Genomic DNA, 19,054 nt, shown 5'->3' on the forward strand with positions numbered 1-19,054 from the left:
TTTTACAAAGCAAAGATTTTTTTGCTTAAGCAATTTTCTTTTGCTAAAGCAGCTCTATGAAATTGGGCCAAGGGCAGCTGCAGAACGTCACCTCCGACCAGTCACCACAATCCAATGCAATCCCAGTATACAATGAAAATAACTGGTTCCATAAAGTAATTATTACGCGGATAAAGACAGGGCACCATTATAGGTGTGTTCACTGCAGTGCACTGGTGGGTGCGTTAGTTTAGCTTCCCTGGGTAGCGGCGATTTTTTTCCGAGGACGAACGTATGTAATTATATGCACACGTTCGTCATGGAAAAAGAAAACGCCAAACACCGGGGTCGACCTCAGGGAAGCTAAACGAACGCACCCACTGTAACAGTGCTTCCATGCGTCTTTAAAGGGAAGGTACACGTTTGGAAATAACTCAAAACATATATTAACTTAAAAACTGACTTGGTAACGGGCATTGGAGAGCTGTTGATAATATAAAACATTGTGGGAAACAACTCCCTCTGGAGTAACGTAGTTTTGAGAAAGAGTCAATTTATCACTAAAATAATAAAAGACGTCTAGCTAGAAGTATTTTATTTCTATCGGAAAGCACACAAATTCGTCAATCGTCAAACATGGGTGTTTTTTCTTTCATCACTTTCTCGCATCTTCGATGACCAATTGAGCCCAAATTTTTTCAGGCTTGTTATTTTGTGCTTTTGGTGTGATACACCAGGTGAGAACACTGGTCTTTGACAATTACCAAACGTGTACAGTGCCTTTAAATGGTCTTTAGTATGAGTTTAGAAACTAATGGCAATTTGGTAAGAAGTACAAAAGCTGTACAGTTGGTAATAGAAATGTAATTAAAAAAACGTTTACTTGGTAGTACGGCTGTGATGGACACAGATATCACTTGTTATCCAACAGAATTTGTAAAACTGCGACGTTTTGTAGTATGGACAATCCTTTGTTCTGAACACTTAAAGGAAAATCATATTCTACAGCGTGTGCAAGTCCCTACACATCATTTAAACATGTTTTTGCTCTCAGTTGTAAAACACAAAGACAGATGGACGATATTTAAGAAGTACGGACGTGCTTTTAGAAGGATAGTCTGTGGTAATCTTTAGGTAGGAACTGTCTACTTGTGGGGTAGCTTTGACGATGTGGGATGCACCGACATTGCTTTAAGTATTGTATGAACGATCAAAGAAACAAAGTTGATCTACACACGTAAAAATCATTCCTTCCATTCGTTCGGCTCGACGTCTGGCAATTAAAGGAACACGTTGCCTTGGATCGGTCGAGTTGGTCTTTGAATAGCGTTATGTAACCGCTTGTTGTAAAATGCACATGGTTAGAAAAATATTATAAAAGTAGAATACAATGATCTACACAAATATGCCTCGAAATTGCGTGGTTTTCTTTTTACCTCGTCAACTAACGCGGTCGGCCGTTTATGGGAGTCAAAATAAATGGCCGACCGTGATAGTTCGCGACGTAAAAGGAAAACCATGCAATTTTGAGTGATACTTGTGTGGATCATTATATTCTACTTTTAAAACATGTTTCTCACCATATGCATTTTACAACGAACGGTTACAGAACGCTTTTCAAAGACCAACTCGACCGATCTAAGGCAACGTGTTCCTTTAAGGTTTAAATTTGTTGTTGTGTGTGTGTGTGTGTGTGTGGGGGGGGGGGGGGGTGGCAAATCGAAAGAACTAAAATTACTACATAAAAAAGGTGAACCTCGTATTTAAGAACTGAGGATAACACGCAAGTTGCGATGTAAGACGGCCTTACATCGATGTCCTTAAATTCAACCCCTTAATTTGTCAACATGTTTGTGCTACACGACTTGCCTTATCCTATATAGCAGCATAACCAGTTAAACGTAATATAAAGTATCGGTGTACCGTCGGAATACTGAGCAGACGAGTCATGGATACCATACGGGGAGGTTGGTACGTTTTACCCGTACTCATGCTAGCGATATCATCGTTCATGACAATATCATCCCGTCATACGTCTATAGCTCCTTGGTGTGTTATGATTGATTATGTATTAGTGGGTTTTGAAGACGCAGTCAATCAGACTAAGACGCAGAAATTATGTCACAATGCTTGCAAAGACTCGGGTTGGTGTGAATCTTCAAACTACAACATGGCATCAGGTCAGTGTCAGCTCCTTAACGCTTCACACTATGATGACTCTGGACGCTTGGTGTCAAGTAAAGGCTGGGTGTACTCCTTCACCTGTACCAAGGTAAGTTATGATTATTTTATTGTTTGATGTTTAAGTAAAATGTTTCCAGCCTTTTTTGGGGGAAAGCCTGACCCAATTTGAGATTCAATCTTTGTAATAATAACTGGTTAACAACCGTTGTGATGTTGTTTAATACTTTTTGGGGTTGAACAAAGAATGGACTAAAGTGGGATTCGAACCAACGACCTCCGGATTAACGTGCACGTTAATCCGGAGGTCGTTGGTTCGAATCCCACTCTAGTCCATTCTTTGTTCAACCCCAAAAATCATTTACAAATTTTTGTTTAATACTGTTAATATTGTGTACTTTTGTACGGGTGCAGAAGCCCACGGCAGCATGCGGTACGCTGGAAAAGCGTAGACCGTGCAAATCTTGCGCGTATTCATCCATTTTGTTTGACCACTTTTGTCCCACGTACATTGCTTTCTTAAATAAATAGTCATAAACACCTCAGACAGTTTCGCTATTACTGTTGGTGTAGAGCGCGTCACGTGGGTGTGTATAAACCTTTGTTTATGACCGGTAAAAAGTGTTAATTCATGGGCGTGACACGCGACCTTGCACGTGTTCTTTTAAGACAGTTTCTTCATTCATGTTGGTCGAGAGCAACGGCTGAAACAGTTGTGTCTCATCACGCAAAACGCGCGACGCGCACAGCATTCCCTTATAAGGAGTTGTTTACCCGAGGTCGGCAGAGGGCTTTACCATTTCATAGCTGGAGGGGTGTTGTGTTGAAAGAAATCATTTAACAATTATAATTTTTGCATTTATTTTACTTCTTGACCAAAAAGTGATAATGTTTATGAATGGGAATCAAAGTGTGTTGATTCGGTTTTGAACTAGTGATTTAACCCCGCCTAGGCCTGGTTCTTTATATTTTACCTCGACTTCGTATCGGTAAAATTATCAAGAACCAGGCCTCTTTGGGATTAAACCACTAGTTGAAATCCTCTTCACCACACATTGATTCCCTTATAAATGTAACAGCAGAGTCAGTCACCAAAAATGGAAAGCAGGCGGGTATTTTTAGTACCCGGGCAAGTTACAATCGAAAACCGTAGCAGTGGGTATGTAAATACATGCACCTTAGACATTAGTATCGAAGAGGGGGGGGGGGGGGCTAAGCTAAAACTGACCCCAATTCAGATTTCATTAAATTATTTGTTGCTATGTTAGATTTTTTTCCCCAAACATTAAAAAAAATAGATCTTTTTGAGTGAATTGTATTTCAAAAAGTATCACCCGCTCTCATAAAAACAAGTTTAACTTTTACTTTTAATGGTCAGGAACCATGATTTTTTTTGTTACATTTCTTATAAAACACATAAGAATTGGTCACGTGATATATTGTATATAAAAACTAATTTTGAGCACTTTATTTCACTGCTACTAATAATTGGCGGAAAATGAAAGCTTCTCACTTTCTCGACCCCCATCAAAAACCCCAAAGTCTTATAAAACAAGCCAACCCAAATCAAGCCTAGCCAACCATCCCCCAGCCCACCCCCTTAAAACAAAAAGGGGATAAAAAAATATAAAAAATATTGACAACTAGACATTCAAATATTGTGACCCATTTCGTTCATCTTGAATGCAGTTTCTTAGGTGATGCCCGGTAACGGCCAAAATCGGCAAACGAATGATTATTAAGGTTCTTTAAGGTAGTGGACACTATTGGTAATGTCTGAAAATAATTATTATCTTGATTACAAGTAATGGGGAGAGGTTAATTGTATAAACTGAAGTGCCATAGTTTTCAAGAAACATGTAATTTTCCACGAATGTGATTTCGAGACCTCAGATTTAGAACTTGAGGTCTCGAAATCAACGCACACAACTTCGTGTGAGAAGGGTTATTTTTCTATCTTCATTATCTCACAACTTCGATGACCGATTGAGCTCAAATTTGCACAGGTTTGTTATTTTATGCATATGTTGAGATACACTAACTGTGAAGGCTAGTCTTTGACAATAACCAATAGTGTCCACTGCCTTTAAAGGCAAATATTAAACCTTTCCACAAACGAGTTTTTGAGATATCACAGAAAATCCGGAGCTTACATTTCAACGCAAGAAAGCACTTAGAGTAATTCACATTATGAGATGTGTTACGCGGTAACGCTTCTTAGATTCGATTTTTGGGGGAGAAAAACTGAAATATTTGTGCATCACCACATTACTGAAATGTTCAAAATGCTTTATACTAATGGAAGCTGCTGCAGGCTTTTAACAAGTGAGATTGATTACCAAATGTATTCCTTTTGAAAGCATGAGTGTGGAATCTGCATGCAAATTGTAACACAAAAGCATCAAATTATTATTTGTAATAATAATACCGAAGTCTTACATTGCGCATGTATCTATCAACGAGGTACTCAAGGCGCTTAGTATACCTACTTTCCCAATAAGTATACCTACTTTCCCAATAAGTATACCTACTTTCCCAATAAGTATACCTACTTTCCCAATAAGTATACCTACTTTCCCAATAAGTATACCTACTTTCCCAATAAGTATACCTACTTTCCCAATAAGTATACCTACTTTCCCAATAAGTATACCTACTTTCCCAATAAGTATACATACTTTCCCAATAAGTATACCTACTTTCCCAATAAGTATACCTACTTTCCCAATAAGTATACCTACTTTCCCAATAAGTATACCTACTTTCCCAATAAGTATACCTACTTTCCCAATAAGTGTACCTACTTTCCCAATAAGTGTACCTTCTTTCCCAATAAGTACACCTACTTTCCCAATTTGTATACCTACTTTCCCAATAAGTATACCTACTTTCCCAATAAGTATACCTACTTTCCCAATAAGTATACCTACTTTCCCAATAAGTATACATACTTTCCCAATAAGTATACCTACTTTCCCAATAAGTATACCTACTTTCCCAATAAGTATACCTACTTTCCCAATAAGTGTACCTACTTTCCCAAGAAGTATACATACTTTCCCAAGAAGTATACCTACTTTCCCAATAAGTATACATACTTTCCCAATAAGTATACCTACTTTCCCAATAAGTATACCTACTTTCCCAATAAGTATACCTACTTTCCCAATAAGTATACCTACTTTCCCAATAAGTATACCTACTTTCCCAATAAGTATACCTACTTTCCCAATAAGTATACCTACTTTCCCAATAAGTATACCTACTTTCCCAATAAGTATACCTACTTTCCCAATAAGTATACCTACTTTCCCAATAAGTATACCTACTTTCCCAATAAGTATACCTACTTTCCCAATAAGTATACCTACTTTCCCAATAAGTATACCTACTTTCCCAATAAGTATACCTACTTTCCCAATAAGTATACCTACTTTCCCAATAAGTATACCTACTTTCCCAATAAGTATACCTACTTTCCCAATAAGTATACCTACTTTCCCAATAAGTATACCTACTTTCCCAATAAGTATACCTACTTTCCCAATAAGTATACCTACTTTCCCAATAAGTATACCTACTTTCCCAATAAGTATACCTACTTTCCCAATAAGTATACCTACTTTCCCAATAAGTATACCTACTTTCCCAATAAGTATACCTACTTTCCCAATAAGTATACCTACTTTCCCAATAAGTATACCTACTTTCCCAATAAGTATACCTACTTTCCCAATAAGTATACCTACTTTCCCAATAAGTATACCTACTTTCCCAATAAGTATACCTACTTTCCCAATAAGTATACCTACTTTCCCAATAAGTATACCTACTTTCCCAATAAGTATACCTACTTTCCCAATAAGTATACCTACTTTCCCAATAAGTATACCTACTTTCCCAATAAGTATACCTACTTTCCCAATAAGTATACCTACTTTCCCAATAAGTATACCTACTTTCCCAATAAGTATACATACTTTCCCAATAAGTATACCTACTTTCCTAATAAGTATACACACTTTCCCAATAAGTATACCTACTTTCCCAATAAGTATACATACTTCCCCAATAAGTATACCTACTTTCCCAATAAGTATACATACTTTCCCAATAAGTATACATACTTTCCCAATAAGTATACCTACTTTCCCAATAAGTATACCTACTTTCCCAATAAGTATACCTACTTTCCCAATAAGTATACCTACTTTCCCAATAAGTGTACCTACTTTCCCAATAAGTGTACCTTCTTTCCCAATAAGTACACCTACTTTCCCAATTTGTATACCTACTTTCCCAATAAGTATACCTACTTTCCCAATAAGTATACCTACTTTCCCAATAAGTATACCTACTTTCCCAATAAGTATACCTACTTTCCCAATAAGTATACCTACTTTCCCAATAAGTATACCTACTTTCCCAATAAGTATACCTACTTTCCCAATAAGTATACCTACTTTCCCAATAAGTATACATACTTTCCCAATAAGTATACCTACTTTCCCAATAAGTGTACCTACTTTCCCAATAAGTATACCTACTTTCCCAATAAGTATACCTACTTTCCCAATAAGTGTACCTACTTTCCCAAGAAGTATACATACTTTCCCAAGAAGTATACCTACTTTCCCAATAAGTATACATACTTTCCCAATAAGTATACCTATTTTCCCAATAAGTGTACCTACTTTCCCAATAAGTGTACCTACTTTCCCAATAAGTATACATACTTTCCCAATAAGTATACCTACTTTCCCAATAAGTATACCTACTTTCCCAATAAGTATACCTACTTTCCCAGTAAGTATACCTACTTTCCCAATAAGTATACCTACTTTCCCAATAAGTATACATACTTTCCCAATAAGTATACCTACTTTCCCAATAAGTATACTTTCCCAATAAGTATACCTACTTTCCCAATAAGTGTACCTACTTTCCCAATAAGTGTACCTACTTTCCCAATAAGTATACATACTTTCCCAAGAAGTATACCTACTTTCCCAATAAGTATACCTACTTTCCCAATAAGTATACCTACTTTCCCAATAAGTATACCTACTTTCCCAATAAGTATACCTACTTTCCCAATAAGTATACCTACTTTCCCAATAAGTATACATACTTTCCCAATAAGTATACCTACTTTCCCAATAAGTGTACCTACTTTCCCAATAAGTATACCTACTTTCCCAATAAGTATACCTACTTTCCCAATAAGTGTACCTACTTTCCCAAGAAGTATACATACTTTCCCAATAAGTATACCTACTTTCCCAAGAAGTATACATACTTTCCCAATAAGTATACCTACTTTCCCAATAAGTATACCTACTTTCCCAATAAGTATACCTACTTTCCCAATAAGTATACCTACTTTCCCAATAAGTATACCTACTTTCCCAATAAGTATACCTACTTTCCCAATAAGTATACCTACTTTCCCAATAAGTATACCTACTTTCCCAATAAGTATACCTACTTTCCCAATAAGTATACATACTTTCCCAATAAGTATACCTACTTTACCAATAAGTATACTTTCCCAATAAGTATACCTACTTTCCCAATAAGTGTACCTACTTTCCCAATAAGTGTACCTACTTTCCCAATAAGTATACCTACTTTCCCAATAAGTATACCTACTTTCCCAATAAGTATACCTACTTTCCCAATAAGTATACCTACTTTCCCAATAAGTATACCTACTTTCCCAATAAGTATACCTACTTTCCCAATAAGTATACATACTTTCCCAATAAGTATACCTACTTTCCCAATAAGTATACTTTCCCAATAAGTATACCTACTTTCCCAATAAGTGTACCTACTTTCCCAATAAGTGTACCTACTTTCCCAATAAGTATACATACTTTCCCAAGAAGTATACCTACTTTCCCAATAAGTATACATACTTTCCCAATAAGTATACCTACTTTACCAATAAGTATACTTTCCCAATAAGTATACCTACTTTCCTAATAAGTGTACCTACTTTCCCAATAAGTGTACCTTCTTTCCCAATAAGTATACCTACTTTCCCAATAAGTATACCTACTTTCCCAATAAGTATACCTACTTTCCCAATAAGTATACCTACTTTCCCAATAAGTATACACACTTTCCCAATAAGTATACCTACTTTCCCAATAAGTATACATACTTCCCCAATAAGTATACCTGCTTTCCCAATAAGTATACATACTTTCCCAATAAGTGTACCTACTTTCCCGATAAGTATACCTTATTTCCCAATAAAGTTGGTCTTCAGCTTATTTATAGCAGCTGTTTCTATGGAAATTAAACAAAAAGGATGTGACATTTGCTGCATGGTATCACTTGTGGTTGTTACTTACGTCCTTGTATTACGTCATAAGAAATGAATTGTTTGACTCGAGATTAATCATTCAAAACGTGCTTATACAATTATTGTAGGTGCTTGACAATATGCTAAGTAGGTATGTTTTAAGTAGAAATTCAAAGGCTGGATGGGTTTCGATGTCGCCTTTTGTTATTGTGATTTTGTTTTCTTTTTAACGTGGTCAGGATCTAAATGAATTGTATACAATTATTTTCATATAGCACGCAATGCATTGTGCGTCACATATTATAAAGAGTCGAATAATTTATGTTGACGAGCGGTGATATTATTTTTCTATTGAAATGTCCAATTACAGAGCAGCGCAGTTTTTTTTTTCGAGCGCTGGTAACAATAGAATCGAATTATATCCGGCCACCGGTTTCTTGACTGGAGCTGACTATACTGCATTGTTTTGTTATTACACAATTTGTTAGGTAATTGTTCAAGGACTTTTTACAGTGCTGTTATAAAATAATATTCCCTTGAAAAATATCAACCCAGTATTTGCCATTGTTCGTCCAATAGACCGGTTGCGTGAGCTCCCTTTGTGTCCCTTTACTAATAATGTAACTTTTCTATCCTCGCGAGCGCCGAGGACGATCAGTTAATAACAACACATAGGGCCTACTCTTGTTTAACTGTGAAACCCAATTATAAAGGACCTTTCAAGGTTTACAAGGTGATTCAACGTAAACAACCAACCCTACCAGAATCAACGAGCAACCATTATATTTTGTCGATACTCGCCAGTAATTGTGTTGTTTAATACAAAATCGGGATGAATGACTTTACATCTTCCGTACCAAGAACGCAACAATTGTTATCACTGTTTTGCTGTGGACACAAGTGTCAAGAACAGGATTCTAACCCACAATAATATGACAACATTACAATACGGGTTTGAGCTTAGTGCACAGCACCACTCTGCCATGACACTGAACTTACGTTCTTATCTCTTTTAAAATAATGGGAATCATAACAGTATTTTAACGGCAACCTATCTATAATGTTATTATTCTTTTCTTTAAATGATTAACAGCCTACAAGTCCTGCTGGACAAGAAAATCCAGACTACGCGTGTTTGAACATGACAAGCAATAATCAAGGTAAAGGGATTGACGCATGTGTTAACTGATTTAGTATCAATAGGCCTTAGGTTCATTTTGCTCTGGTTGATAATAGAGCAATCTATTCAATTCACATGAAGCAATATTCACAGAAACGTAAAAAAAATAAATAAAAAAACATCCGTTTTCAAATCATTTTCTCGAGGATAAATATTTACAGCTAAAAGAAGTGTTCACATTGATGTGCTCCTTTTTGGAAATGCAGTATTGGCAATTAGCCAATTAATTTGTTTATCTCGTGTTAAACAATGTTAAACAATTTAATTATGTTAATTTGTAATATTGTTTTTTTCTTGTTTTTTTTTCTTGTAAAGCGCTTCGAGGCTTTTTGTGTGAAGCGCTTTATACAAACTGTGTATTATTATAATAATTATTATTATTATTATTAATCTCCTCTGTAGCGTCTCTTTTTTGATTGCTTCGGCACAACAAAGAAGTTGAAATAAGGAAGGGGTTGGTAGATGGTAAAGGCCTGTATGACCACAAGAGGCTGGAAACACGACGGTAAAACTCAATATTGGGAAGAGGGAGACAATATAGTTCATTAGTGAACGGGGAGACTATTCTTTCATTCTCTTTTGTGTTTACATGTAACAAAGCAGCCATTTCACTCTATACTCCTTTCGTCACAGTCTCCGGGCGGTTCTATTTACGTCTCCGGGTAGCCTTTAGTCAAGGCGCACGCAGCACCCCCACATGTCAAGCACGCCGAGCGAGCGGCGGTCTTTTTTCGTGCGTGATATCTGGGGATGCCTCCGCCGCGTGCGCCTTGAGTTAAGGCTAGTCTCCGGGCGGGTTTACGTCCGTCTCCGGGCGGGTCTACGTCCGTCTCCGGGCGGGTCTACGTCCGTCTCCGGGCGGGTCTACGTCCGTCTCCGGGCGGCTCTACGTCCGTCTCCGGGCGGGTCTACGTCCGTCTCCGGGCGGCTCTACGTCTGTTGTATACAGGCACATCCATCACAAGCCTCGGCTTTTAGGATGATGCCTTAATGTGCAAATGTGGAAATAAATGTTCTCTTGATTGATTGAATGGTTTAGGAAAGAAAATGAAGACGTTGGAATGGGTTATTGAAATATAAATATCAAAGTGGCAAGTATAATTTGGGAATGTTGATTATAACACTTTAGCCTAAGGGAACAAAATGTGTTACACAAACTGTAGGAAAGTTTGAAGGAAGAATGTACTAGCGAGTAAATGGGCATTTTGTGAAGTACTGTATGAGAATTTCTAATCATCAAAACTTGCGGTTTGAAGTTGTAATCAATTTTTGTCCTTCTATATTTCAAATAGCTGAGCTCAAGCTTTCTCCATATAGTATCAACAGAAGATACAAATAAAAACACTGTGTTTAAAAATAATCTTGAAAAAGAGTTTGCCTGAATTGGTTTGTTTCCTTTTAAGGATAAACATGCGATGTTTCAAAAACTATTTGAAAATACTGACATTTCCGGGATACATGTAGTTATGTTGTCCCTTTACATCAATACTTCCATGTTGACTATGACTGTACTGAAATGTTGGCTATGGGTCATTTGTTTTAATCTCAAATTTTGTAATTTAGCCTTTAATTTGAGTTTGTGGTTTAACATCGAAAGTACGATTTACATTTCAGACTACCCCATCTTCTTAACAACGGAGGAGTATCCCAGTGCCGACTTGACACAGGCCAGAGAGCGTTGTGCACAGTGTGATATGCAACTGTGTTCATTGGCTCAGTTGAAAGCTGCCTACGATGCAGGTTACCGTAATGAAGAATGGAGCTTGTTCGACATCCAAGGACGAGATGTAAAGGTGACGTCATGCGATGGCTACTTCGATAAACCGGGGGAGTGCTACTTCAGTGTATGCAAAAATGCCACGACTAGCCTCATTCCAAATACACCCCGACCACGTCTTCTCGCTGGAGGATACTGCTGCCATACATGTCATTTAGACCAAAGTAAGAGCCGATCTATTAGATTTTTGTTATAACTAATGTTTAATTTCTCTGCACGCCTTTCTCTAGTTTATTCAAGCTGTAAACGTTTCTGGCAAACTAAACGAAGAAAATGTAAGTCTTACACACGACATTGTATACAATTTGATTTGAAGAATTGTTTACATCCTTTAAACAGCGACTAAACAGCGGAAAATCGCCACTGACGTCAAGGGGTCGTTACAATAGATAGGCCGTTTTTTACTGTCGGCTGAAAAAGCCGCGCGGAGAGGTGAATTTTTGACTTGAATTATCTATAACCAAATGCAAATTTTTAACGTCAAATGGTTATAAATCGGTATCTACGATGTCTGTTTGGCCAAAAAAGGGTAATAGTTAAAATGATGAGATTATCCTGTAGCCGCTGTTTAATGTTGATTTCTTTGTAACTGCAGGATACCCTATCTTCAAGACCCCTGAGCTTTCTTCAAGTCTTAACTTAGCGGTAGCTACAGACCACTGTGCTCTGTGTGGGATGAGCTTGTGTTCGTTGGCTCAGTTAAAAGCTGCCTACAATGCCGGTTACCGTGATAACCAGTGGGGTGTGAACGACACACTAGATCGACACGTTAACGTGATGTCCTGTGACGGAATCCACAACGCAACTGATAAATGCTACTTTGTCGTTGAGGGCGGTGTTGAAAAGTCTCTGCCATTATCGTCCAGTTCAGAATCATCCGAGTATGCATACTGCTGCCTTCATACTGATCAAGTATATCAAAGTACGCCGTTTATTTTCACCCAATATAATAATTAGTCGTGATGCACAAACAATCGAAAGTTCTAATTATCAGGGTGCAAGTTACTAAATGTTATTGGGTTGATAAAAACCTTGCATAGGAAATCGATATGTCCCATGCGACTTTAATTTTGTGAACTAACAGCAACTTCTAACCCGTTTATTTCAGCCTTGCCAATCTTCTGTTTTAAATATTCTCTTAGTGACATCTGGTTTACTACGGCTATTTTAATCTTTATGTTTTGAATTCTATTATATTAGTTGAATTCCTATTTTTACAAGTAAAGTACTGTTTTCTATTTCAGACTATCCTATCTTCGTAACACCGGAGGAGTATCCCAGTGCCGACTTGACGCAGGCCAGAGAGCGTTGTGCACAGTGTGATATGCAACTGTGTTCATTGGCCCAGTTGAAAGCTGCCTACGATGCAGGTTACCATAATGATGAATGGGGCTTGATCGACATCCAAGGTTCACGTGCTAAGGTGACATCGTGCCAAGAATCCTATAATCAGTGTCACTTCTCCGTTGAGGGCGGTGTTGAAGCTAACCTTATACCGTCATCGAACGTAGGATCATCGGAAAGTGCGTACTGCTGTCCTATTTGTGCTGTCTTTATAGGTAAGTAGAGATCTGCGTTTATTTTCACACCGGTGTTAATACAATACTAAATTGTTTCGCTACCCACTGCAAAGGGTTTGAACTAAGCCTTGTATAAACAATGCACAAAACTTATCTCGCTTCAACTTCTGACTTGATCTGTTAAATTGTATACCTTTGACCCCGAAGATTTTTGAAGAAATAGGAAATGATCAAAGAAAACCATTCAGTTAATGCGAAGAAACGAAAATAGGATAAACATTAGTTACTAGTCCGCAGTATGACGTATCCGTTCAGAATTTGATGCATGCTGCATGGGTGCTGTCAACGGCGACAAAAACACCTCAGTTGAAAATAAGCAAAGGGGCTAGCTTTTCCGAACAAATTATGTTAAGGAGAATGGACGATAAAGTGTAGATTCGTGAATAGAATATACGAGCCGAAGGCGATTTCTGATTTGTAAATGGCTGATGTGACTTTAATTCCATTGACAGCAACTTCCAACTCCTTGATTTCAGACTACCCTATCTTCTTAACACCGGAGGAGTATCCCAGTGCCGACTTGACACAGGCCAGAGAGCGTTGTGCACAGTGTGATATGCAACTGTGTTCATTGGCTCAGTTGAAAGCTGCCTACGATACAGGTTACCGTAATACATGGGGCCTGTACGACACCCCGGGACGAGACGTAAAAGTGATGCCATGTGCTGGCTGGTTCGATAATGCAGGGGAGTGCTACTACACCGAAGAGGGTTATTTGAAAAGCTCAATCCCAAATACACCAAGAGTCGGAGTTGCTGATTCGGTTTACTGCTGTGATGCATGAAGACCTCTCTATAGCAGGAGACGCAAAGATGAAGCTCGTATTCTCCTCGTATCACGTGTCACCCTCTGTATTCTTGTCCATGTGCGATCCATTTACCCTACACTTGTTGCGTGTTCTATAATAGCAAAAATAAACAAAATAGTAATATTGGTTAGCATGTTCGCTCAAAAAACGATTTTAGATAAATACAAATTGGTTATAAAACTCCGATGACAGCTTGGCTCAGGTGGATCTGACAATTTTTTTTTTTAGAGTAAGTTTGTACATTATTGAAATTCTCTTGTAATTCCCAACTGGCCTGTTTGACAACAAAGGGAGTTCTTATCTTTGAGAAATTAGAATTTTTCAAAGAACCATGAGGCGTTCAGTTATTGCCATCACGTGTTGTTAGTTGTAAATTGTGTATAAACTAGACTTGTGGACAAGTCGTTAAATCGGCCCCACGCGCTGAGATAGTGGTCTCGCGAGAAATCGGGGAGCCATCAGTTCGCGCGAGAGCAGTGATCTCGCGAGACCACTATCTCAGCGCGTGGGGCCGATTTAACGACTTGTCCACAAGTCTATGTATAAACTAGAACTTGATTAACTCAGTGTAAGCTATTAACTATTGCTTTCATAGTAACATTATTGCTTAAAATAGTAGTCTATTTTTTCTTCTGAAGATTTTTATTTTTCGGTATATAGCTTGCGTATAGAAGCCCTAGCATTTTAAAAGTAACAATGTCTTATTTAAAAGTTAATTAGTTACGAACTATAAATTGGTAAAATACAGATATCCAAATTGTTATTACGGATATTATACCTTTATTATTGAATCAAAAATAAATTTAGACAATTTCGCTATTCCTATTGGTGGAGAGCGGGTGTTTAAACGGTTGATAGTAACAGCTGGATCTGTTTATAACCGGTTGTTTAAAAAAATGTAACACACGTATATGTCCATGGAGGAAGGCAGAGCTCAAGGACGTCGGAAAACGTTTATTTTGTATGCATATGTTGAGATACACCAACTGTAGAGGCTGGTCTTTGACAATTACCAATAGTGCCATCTGCCTTTAAAGGAATACGTTGCCTTGGATCGGACGAGTTGGTCTATACAAAGCGTTTGTAACCGTCTGTTATAAAATGCATATGGTTAGAAAGAGGTTTTAAAAGTAGAATACAATGATCCACACAAATATGCCTCGAAATTGCGTGGTTTTCCTTTTACTTCGTCGACAAACACGGTCGGCCATTTATGGGAGTCAGTTTGTTGACTCCCATAAATGGCCGACCGAGTTGGTTCGTAGAGTAAAACGAAAAACCAGCAATTTCGAGGCAAATTTGTGTAGATCATTGTATTCTTCTTTTACAACGTCTTTTACCATATATGCATTTTATAACAAACGGTTACAAACGCTTTTCAAAGACCAAATCGACCGATCCAAGGCAACATGTTCCTTTAAACTGCCTTCGGCTCGGGCCTTTATCACACGGTCACGACCCTGCCGGTTTTAAACGGCCGTTTTAGAACTCGTCGCTATACCCCTTTATTCCATTATTACTAAAACTTTAGTTGTAATGTTTATTGCTCTGTTATAGTAGAAACCACTTATTCCTTATTGAAAATTACCAACACTATGTTTTGTTGATTACAATCTGTTGACAAACCGAATCCAACAAGCGAGTACCAAGTTATTGTATCTCTGAGTTTGGGCACAAAGCACATTATATAATAAAAGAATACTTTGGCTGCATTCCGTTCACTCCGCGAAGTTTTCGAGGAGAGTAGCAAAATAACTCTCAGGCACTCCTCTGCTAACAGCCTGTGATGCCACAGCTTAATTTGTGAGCTTGCACATTACCTTTGCGATATTATGGGGCCATGCAATTGCTAGCTCAGCTGTCGGCTGTGCGGCACCTAAATGTAGCCCGAGCCCTAAATGTAGCCCGGACCTAACTGTAGCCCCAAACATGTACCTAAATGTAGCCTGGACCCAAATGTAGCCCCAAACATGTACCTAAATGTAGCCCGGACCTAAATGTAGCCCAAAACATGTACCTAAATGTAGCCCGGACCTAAATGAACTTAGCCACAGACATGACACTACTGCTTATGGTGTTCCAAAGACAAAACTTTGCGTCGCCGTCGCTGTCGCCTCCGCCTCTTGACTCTTGAGGGCGCTGTTTCACTATCCTGCACAAACCGATCTTTAAAGTTGTAAATGCGCCTTATATCCAGCAATATAATCTGAGTAAAATGTGCTGTTGAGCCTTCAAGAGTTCAGAAATGCTTCCGTCGCCGTCGTCGTCGCCGTCGCAGTCGCAGTCGCCGTCGCAGTCGCCTTCGCCGTCGTCGTCGCCGTCACCGTCGCCGTCGCAGTCGCCGTTGCCGTCACAGTCGCCGTCGCCGTTGCCATCGCAGTCGCCGTCGCCGTCGCAGTCGCCATCGTAGTCGATGGACTCCGGACTCTTGAGGGCGCTGTTTCACTATCCTGCACAGAGCCGTCCGAATATTAAGAACAGAAAACAGAACTCAAATAGGTAATATGGAAATGGAACTATAGCACAAAAGTACCCATGCATGATCGAATACCACAGAATGAGTTCACCAAAAGCTGATATAAAGATTACAAAAGATTGCGGCTTAAAGACACTGGACACTATTGGTAATTGTCACTTGGTGTATCTCAACATATGCATAAACTAACAAATCTGTTAAAATTTAAACTCAATTGGTTGTCGAAGTTGCGAGATAATAAGATAATAATGAACGAAAAACACCATTGTCACTCGAAGTTGTGTGCTTTTAGATGCTCGATTTTGAGACCTAACAATTTATTCTGAGGTCTCGAAATCAAATTCGTGGAAAATTACTTCTCGAAAACAACGTTACTTCAGAGGGAGTCGTTTCTCACAATGTTTTATGTTATCAACAGCTCCCAAGGTTTTATGCTAAAAATTATTTTAAGTAAATACCAATAGTGCCCACTGCCTTTAAGATACTTTCTGGTGGCTATTCAGCCTTTCTGAATTATCTGTATAGCGGCACACAGCTTAATGTTTTTTGTTTTGTTAAATAAAAATAAGGTAAGATGCAAGCCTCTCCTTATACATTTCTTGCGACTGGTGTCCGTTCACTCTTAATTAAATACTTTGCACAATGTTGACGTTATTCCCACTCGCGCTACGCCTGTCCTTCCAACATGCCATGCCTTTTGTCCACAACTCTATCAACATCAATAGGTTCTCATTCCCTTTTACTGGGTCATCCATTCAACCACTGGAAGCAGCAAGCGATCTTTAACTGACATTTTTAATATCGTAGCGCTGATGAAATTTCCCCAAAGAATTGTTGATGTTTTGTTAAAAATGGATCTGGCAGTGTAAATAACTCACTGTTCCAATCGTTTGAGTTGTTATGACACCACCAATGATACAATATCGACTTTTCTCAGAGGCTGCCGCAGTTTGTGTATTTGGTTCGAAGGCGGGCTAATAAATTGTTTCACTACCAAGCCCCTTTCACACAAATTATAAAGCCCTTTTCACACTACAAGTATTTCCCGGGAAATTCCCGGGAAATGTTAGTCGATCTGTTCACACTACAAACAAATTCCCGGGAAATAACATTTTCCCGTGAAATAATTTACCCAGTTAAGGGGTAGGGTTAAAGGAGTTAACCCCGGGGAAAAACGTTTTTCCCGGGAAAAGCAGCTAGTGAGAACGAAAGCGGGTTTAACTTACCCCACCTTTTGCTTCCACTGTGTTGAGACGTCATTAATCTCGAAAGGTCACAGACGTCAAAAATAGCGCTCCAAATAATTCGCGTCGTAAAACAATAGCCCTTTTTTGTTTTCTCCTTCTGAAAGTGTTTACGTTTAGGTACGAAAATAAACGTGAATTACATCTGTAATTTACAAATAAATATATGAATTAAAAAAATTGACCACGTGAATGGAATAGGAATAGAATAAAATTTTAGTTGGCGTAAACAAGCTTCCTTCTCGTACACACGCCATGTGTGTATGGTATTTTTTATTTACATGTACTTGGCCTTTGGTGGACTTTTGTTGTCCAGAGTCAGATTTGAGTTCTTCGATCGTCATTGCTGTCTACCACCTGACAGTAAATATTTTAGTTAAATTTGTTGCTCAATTTCTTACGATAGGTAGAAGTGACCGATGGAGTGATGATAAAACTTTGAAACTAGTTGCATTTTTGGCCGACGATGCAGTCCAAAAACAGCTAGATGGGCATATAGGCCTACAAGAAACGGGAAAGTTTTCTCAAAATTGGCCGACTGCCTGCGTGAAGCTGGATATGAACGGACCCCTCCCCATTGCAGATAAAAACTGAAAACCTTGGGGAAAAAAGACTATAGGTCGGTAGGATAATAGTTTTGTTTTTTCAAGAAGAAACATACATTTAAAAGTCTTTATGAAGCCATGAAAAAATGCTAGCCAATATAGGGTTAAAGCCTATTCGGTGTTCTTTCTTTGCACAATGGGAAAACAGCACTGTTGGTGTTAGAAGGGAAGATTGCTTCTTCTTCTTTCTACTGCTATTGTCAGATTGTGCAAAATCGACCATGCGGTATTTTTTCTATAAAACCTTTAATAACCTTGGCCCTAACATCATGGACATTATTATGCAATTCTTCGAAAATGCCATTCAGAAAATTACTAGGCCTTACCCCAGGGTTGAATCCCTTAACCCTGCCCCTGAGCAGGGTTAATTATTTCCTGGGAAAACGTCATTTCCAGGGAAATTCCCGGGAGTATTTTTGTAGTGTGAACAGATCAACCAAAAGTTCCCGGGAATTTCCCGGGAAATAACTATAGTGTGAACAGGCAAAAATTGAGATGTATGCCAACACAAAACCTCTGGGTAAAACACGGACACAAAAGTCCATTCAATTACAGTTCCCAAAAGAAAAAAAGGCTCCCTTTCGCATGTTCTAATACCAACTTGCTCCCACCAGTGGCCGCTCTTCTTGGTAGACCAGATTGACCTTTGACCAATACTTCCAGCAAGTGCCATGAAACCCGTCAATCGCACGACAAATTCCATCCGATTGTTATACCGATGTCTTTAAAACACTGTCACAGCAATCGTCTTCTCCTGACATGCCGTCAGCGACTTCTTCCCCGAACTGCAAGACTTCTTCTCCGCCGTAATCACAGAAATATTGGTATAACAACACGCAATCACACACGTGCAGCCATTTTGGGTCGCATGTGGCAAGGATTTTGCAGCCGGCCGTGTGGCATTGTGGGAA

General features: G+C 38.6%; 1 protein-coding gene across 1 annotated transcript; it reads left to right on the plus strand.

Annotated features, from left to right (window-relative positions):
* The first annotated feature begins 1,927 nt into the window (after window positions 1–1,927).
* LOC139936273 (uncharacterized) lies at window positions 1,928–13,794 on the plus strand. The gene is made up of 3 exons (XM_071931063.1): window positions 1,928–2,251; window positions 9,567–9,633; window positions 13,487–13,794. Exons 1-3 carry the CDS (start codon window positions 1,928–1,930, stop codon window positions 13,792–13,794), a joined length of 699 nt encoding a protein of 232 aa, XP_071787164.1.
* The last annotated feature ends 5,260 nt before the right edge of the window (window positions 13,795–19,054 follow it).

Source organism: Asterias amurensis, chromosome 4 (assembly GCF_032118995.1).
Source record: "Asterias amurensis chromosome 4, ASM3211899v1".
NCBI classification, from domain to species: Eukaryota; Metazoa; Echinodermata; class Asteroidea; order Forcipulatida; family Asteriidae; genus Asterias; species Asterias amurensis.

Excerpts from the sequence above, each read along its gene's own strand:
- LOC139936273 (XM_071931063.1), top strand. The coding sequence starts at position 1,928 with ATGGATACCATACGGGGAGGTTGGTACGTTTTACCCGTACTCATGCTA. Across the intron at positions 2,252-9,566 it reads ACTCCTTCACCTGTACCAAG|CCTACAAGTCCTGCTGGACA; the intron begins GTAAGTTATGAT and ends AATGATTAACAG. Across the intron at positions 9,634-13,486 it reads CATGACAAGCAATAATCAAG|ACTACCCTATCTTCTTAACA; the intron begins GTAAAGGGATTG and ends CCTTGATTTCAG.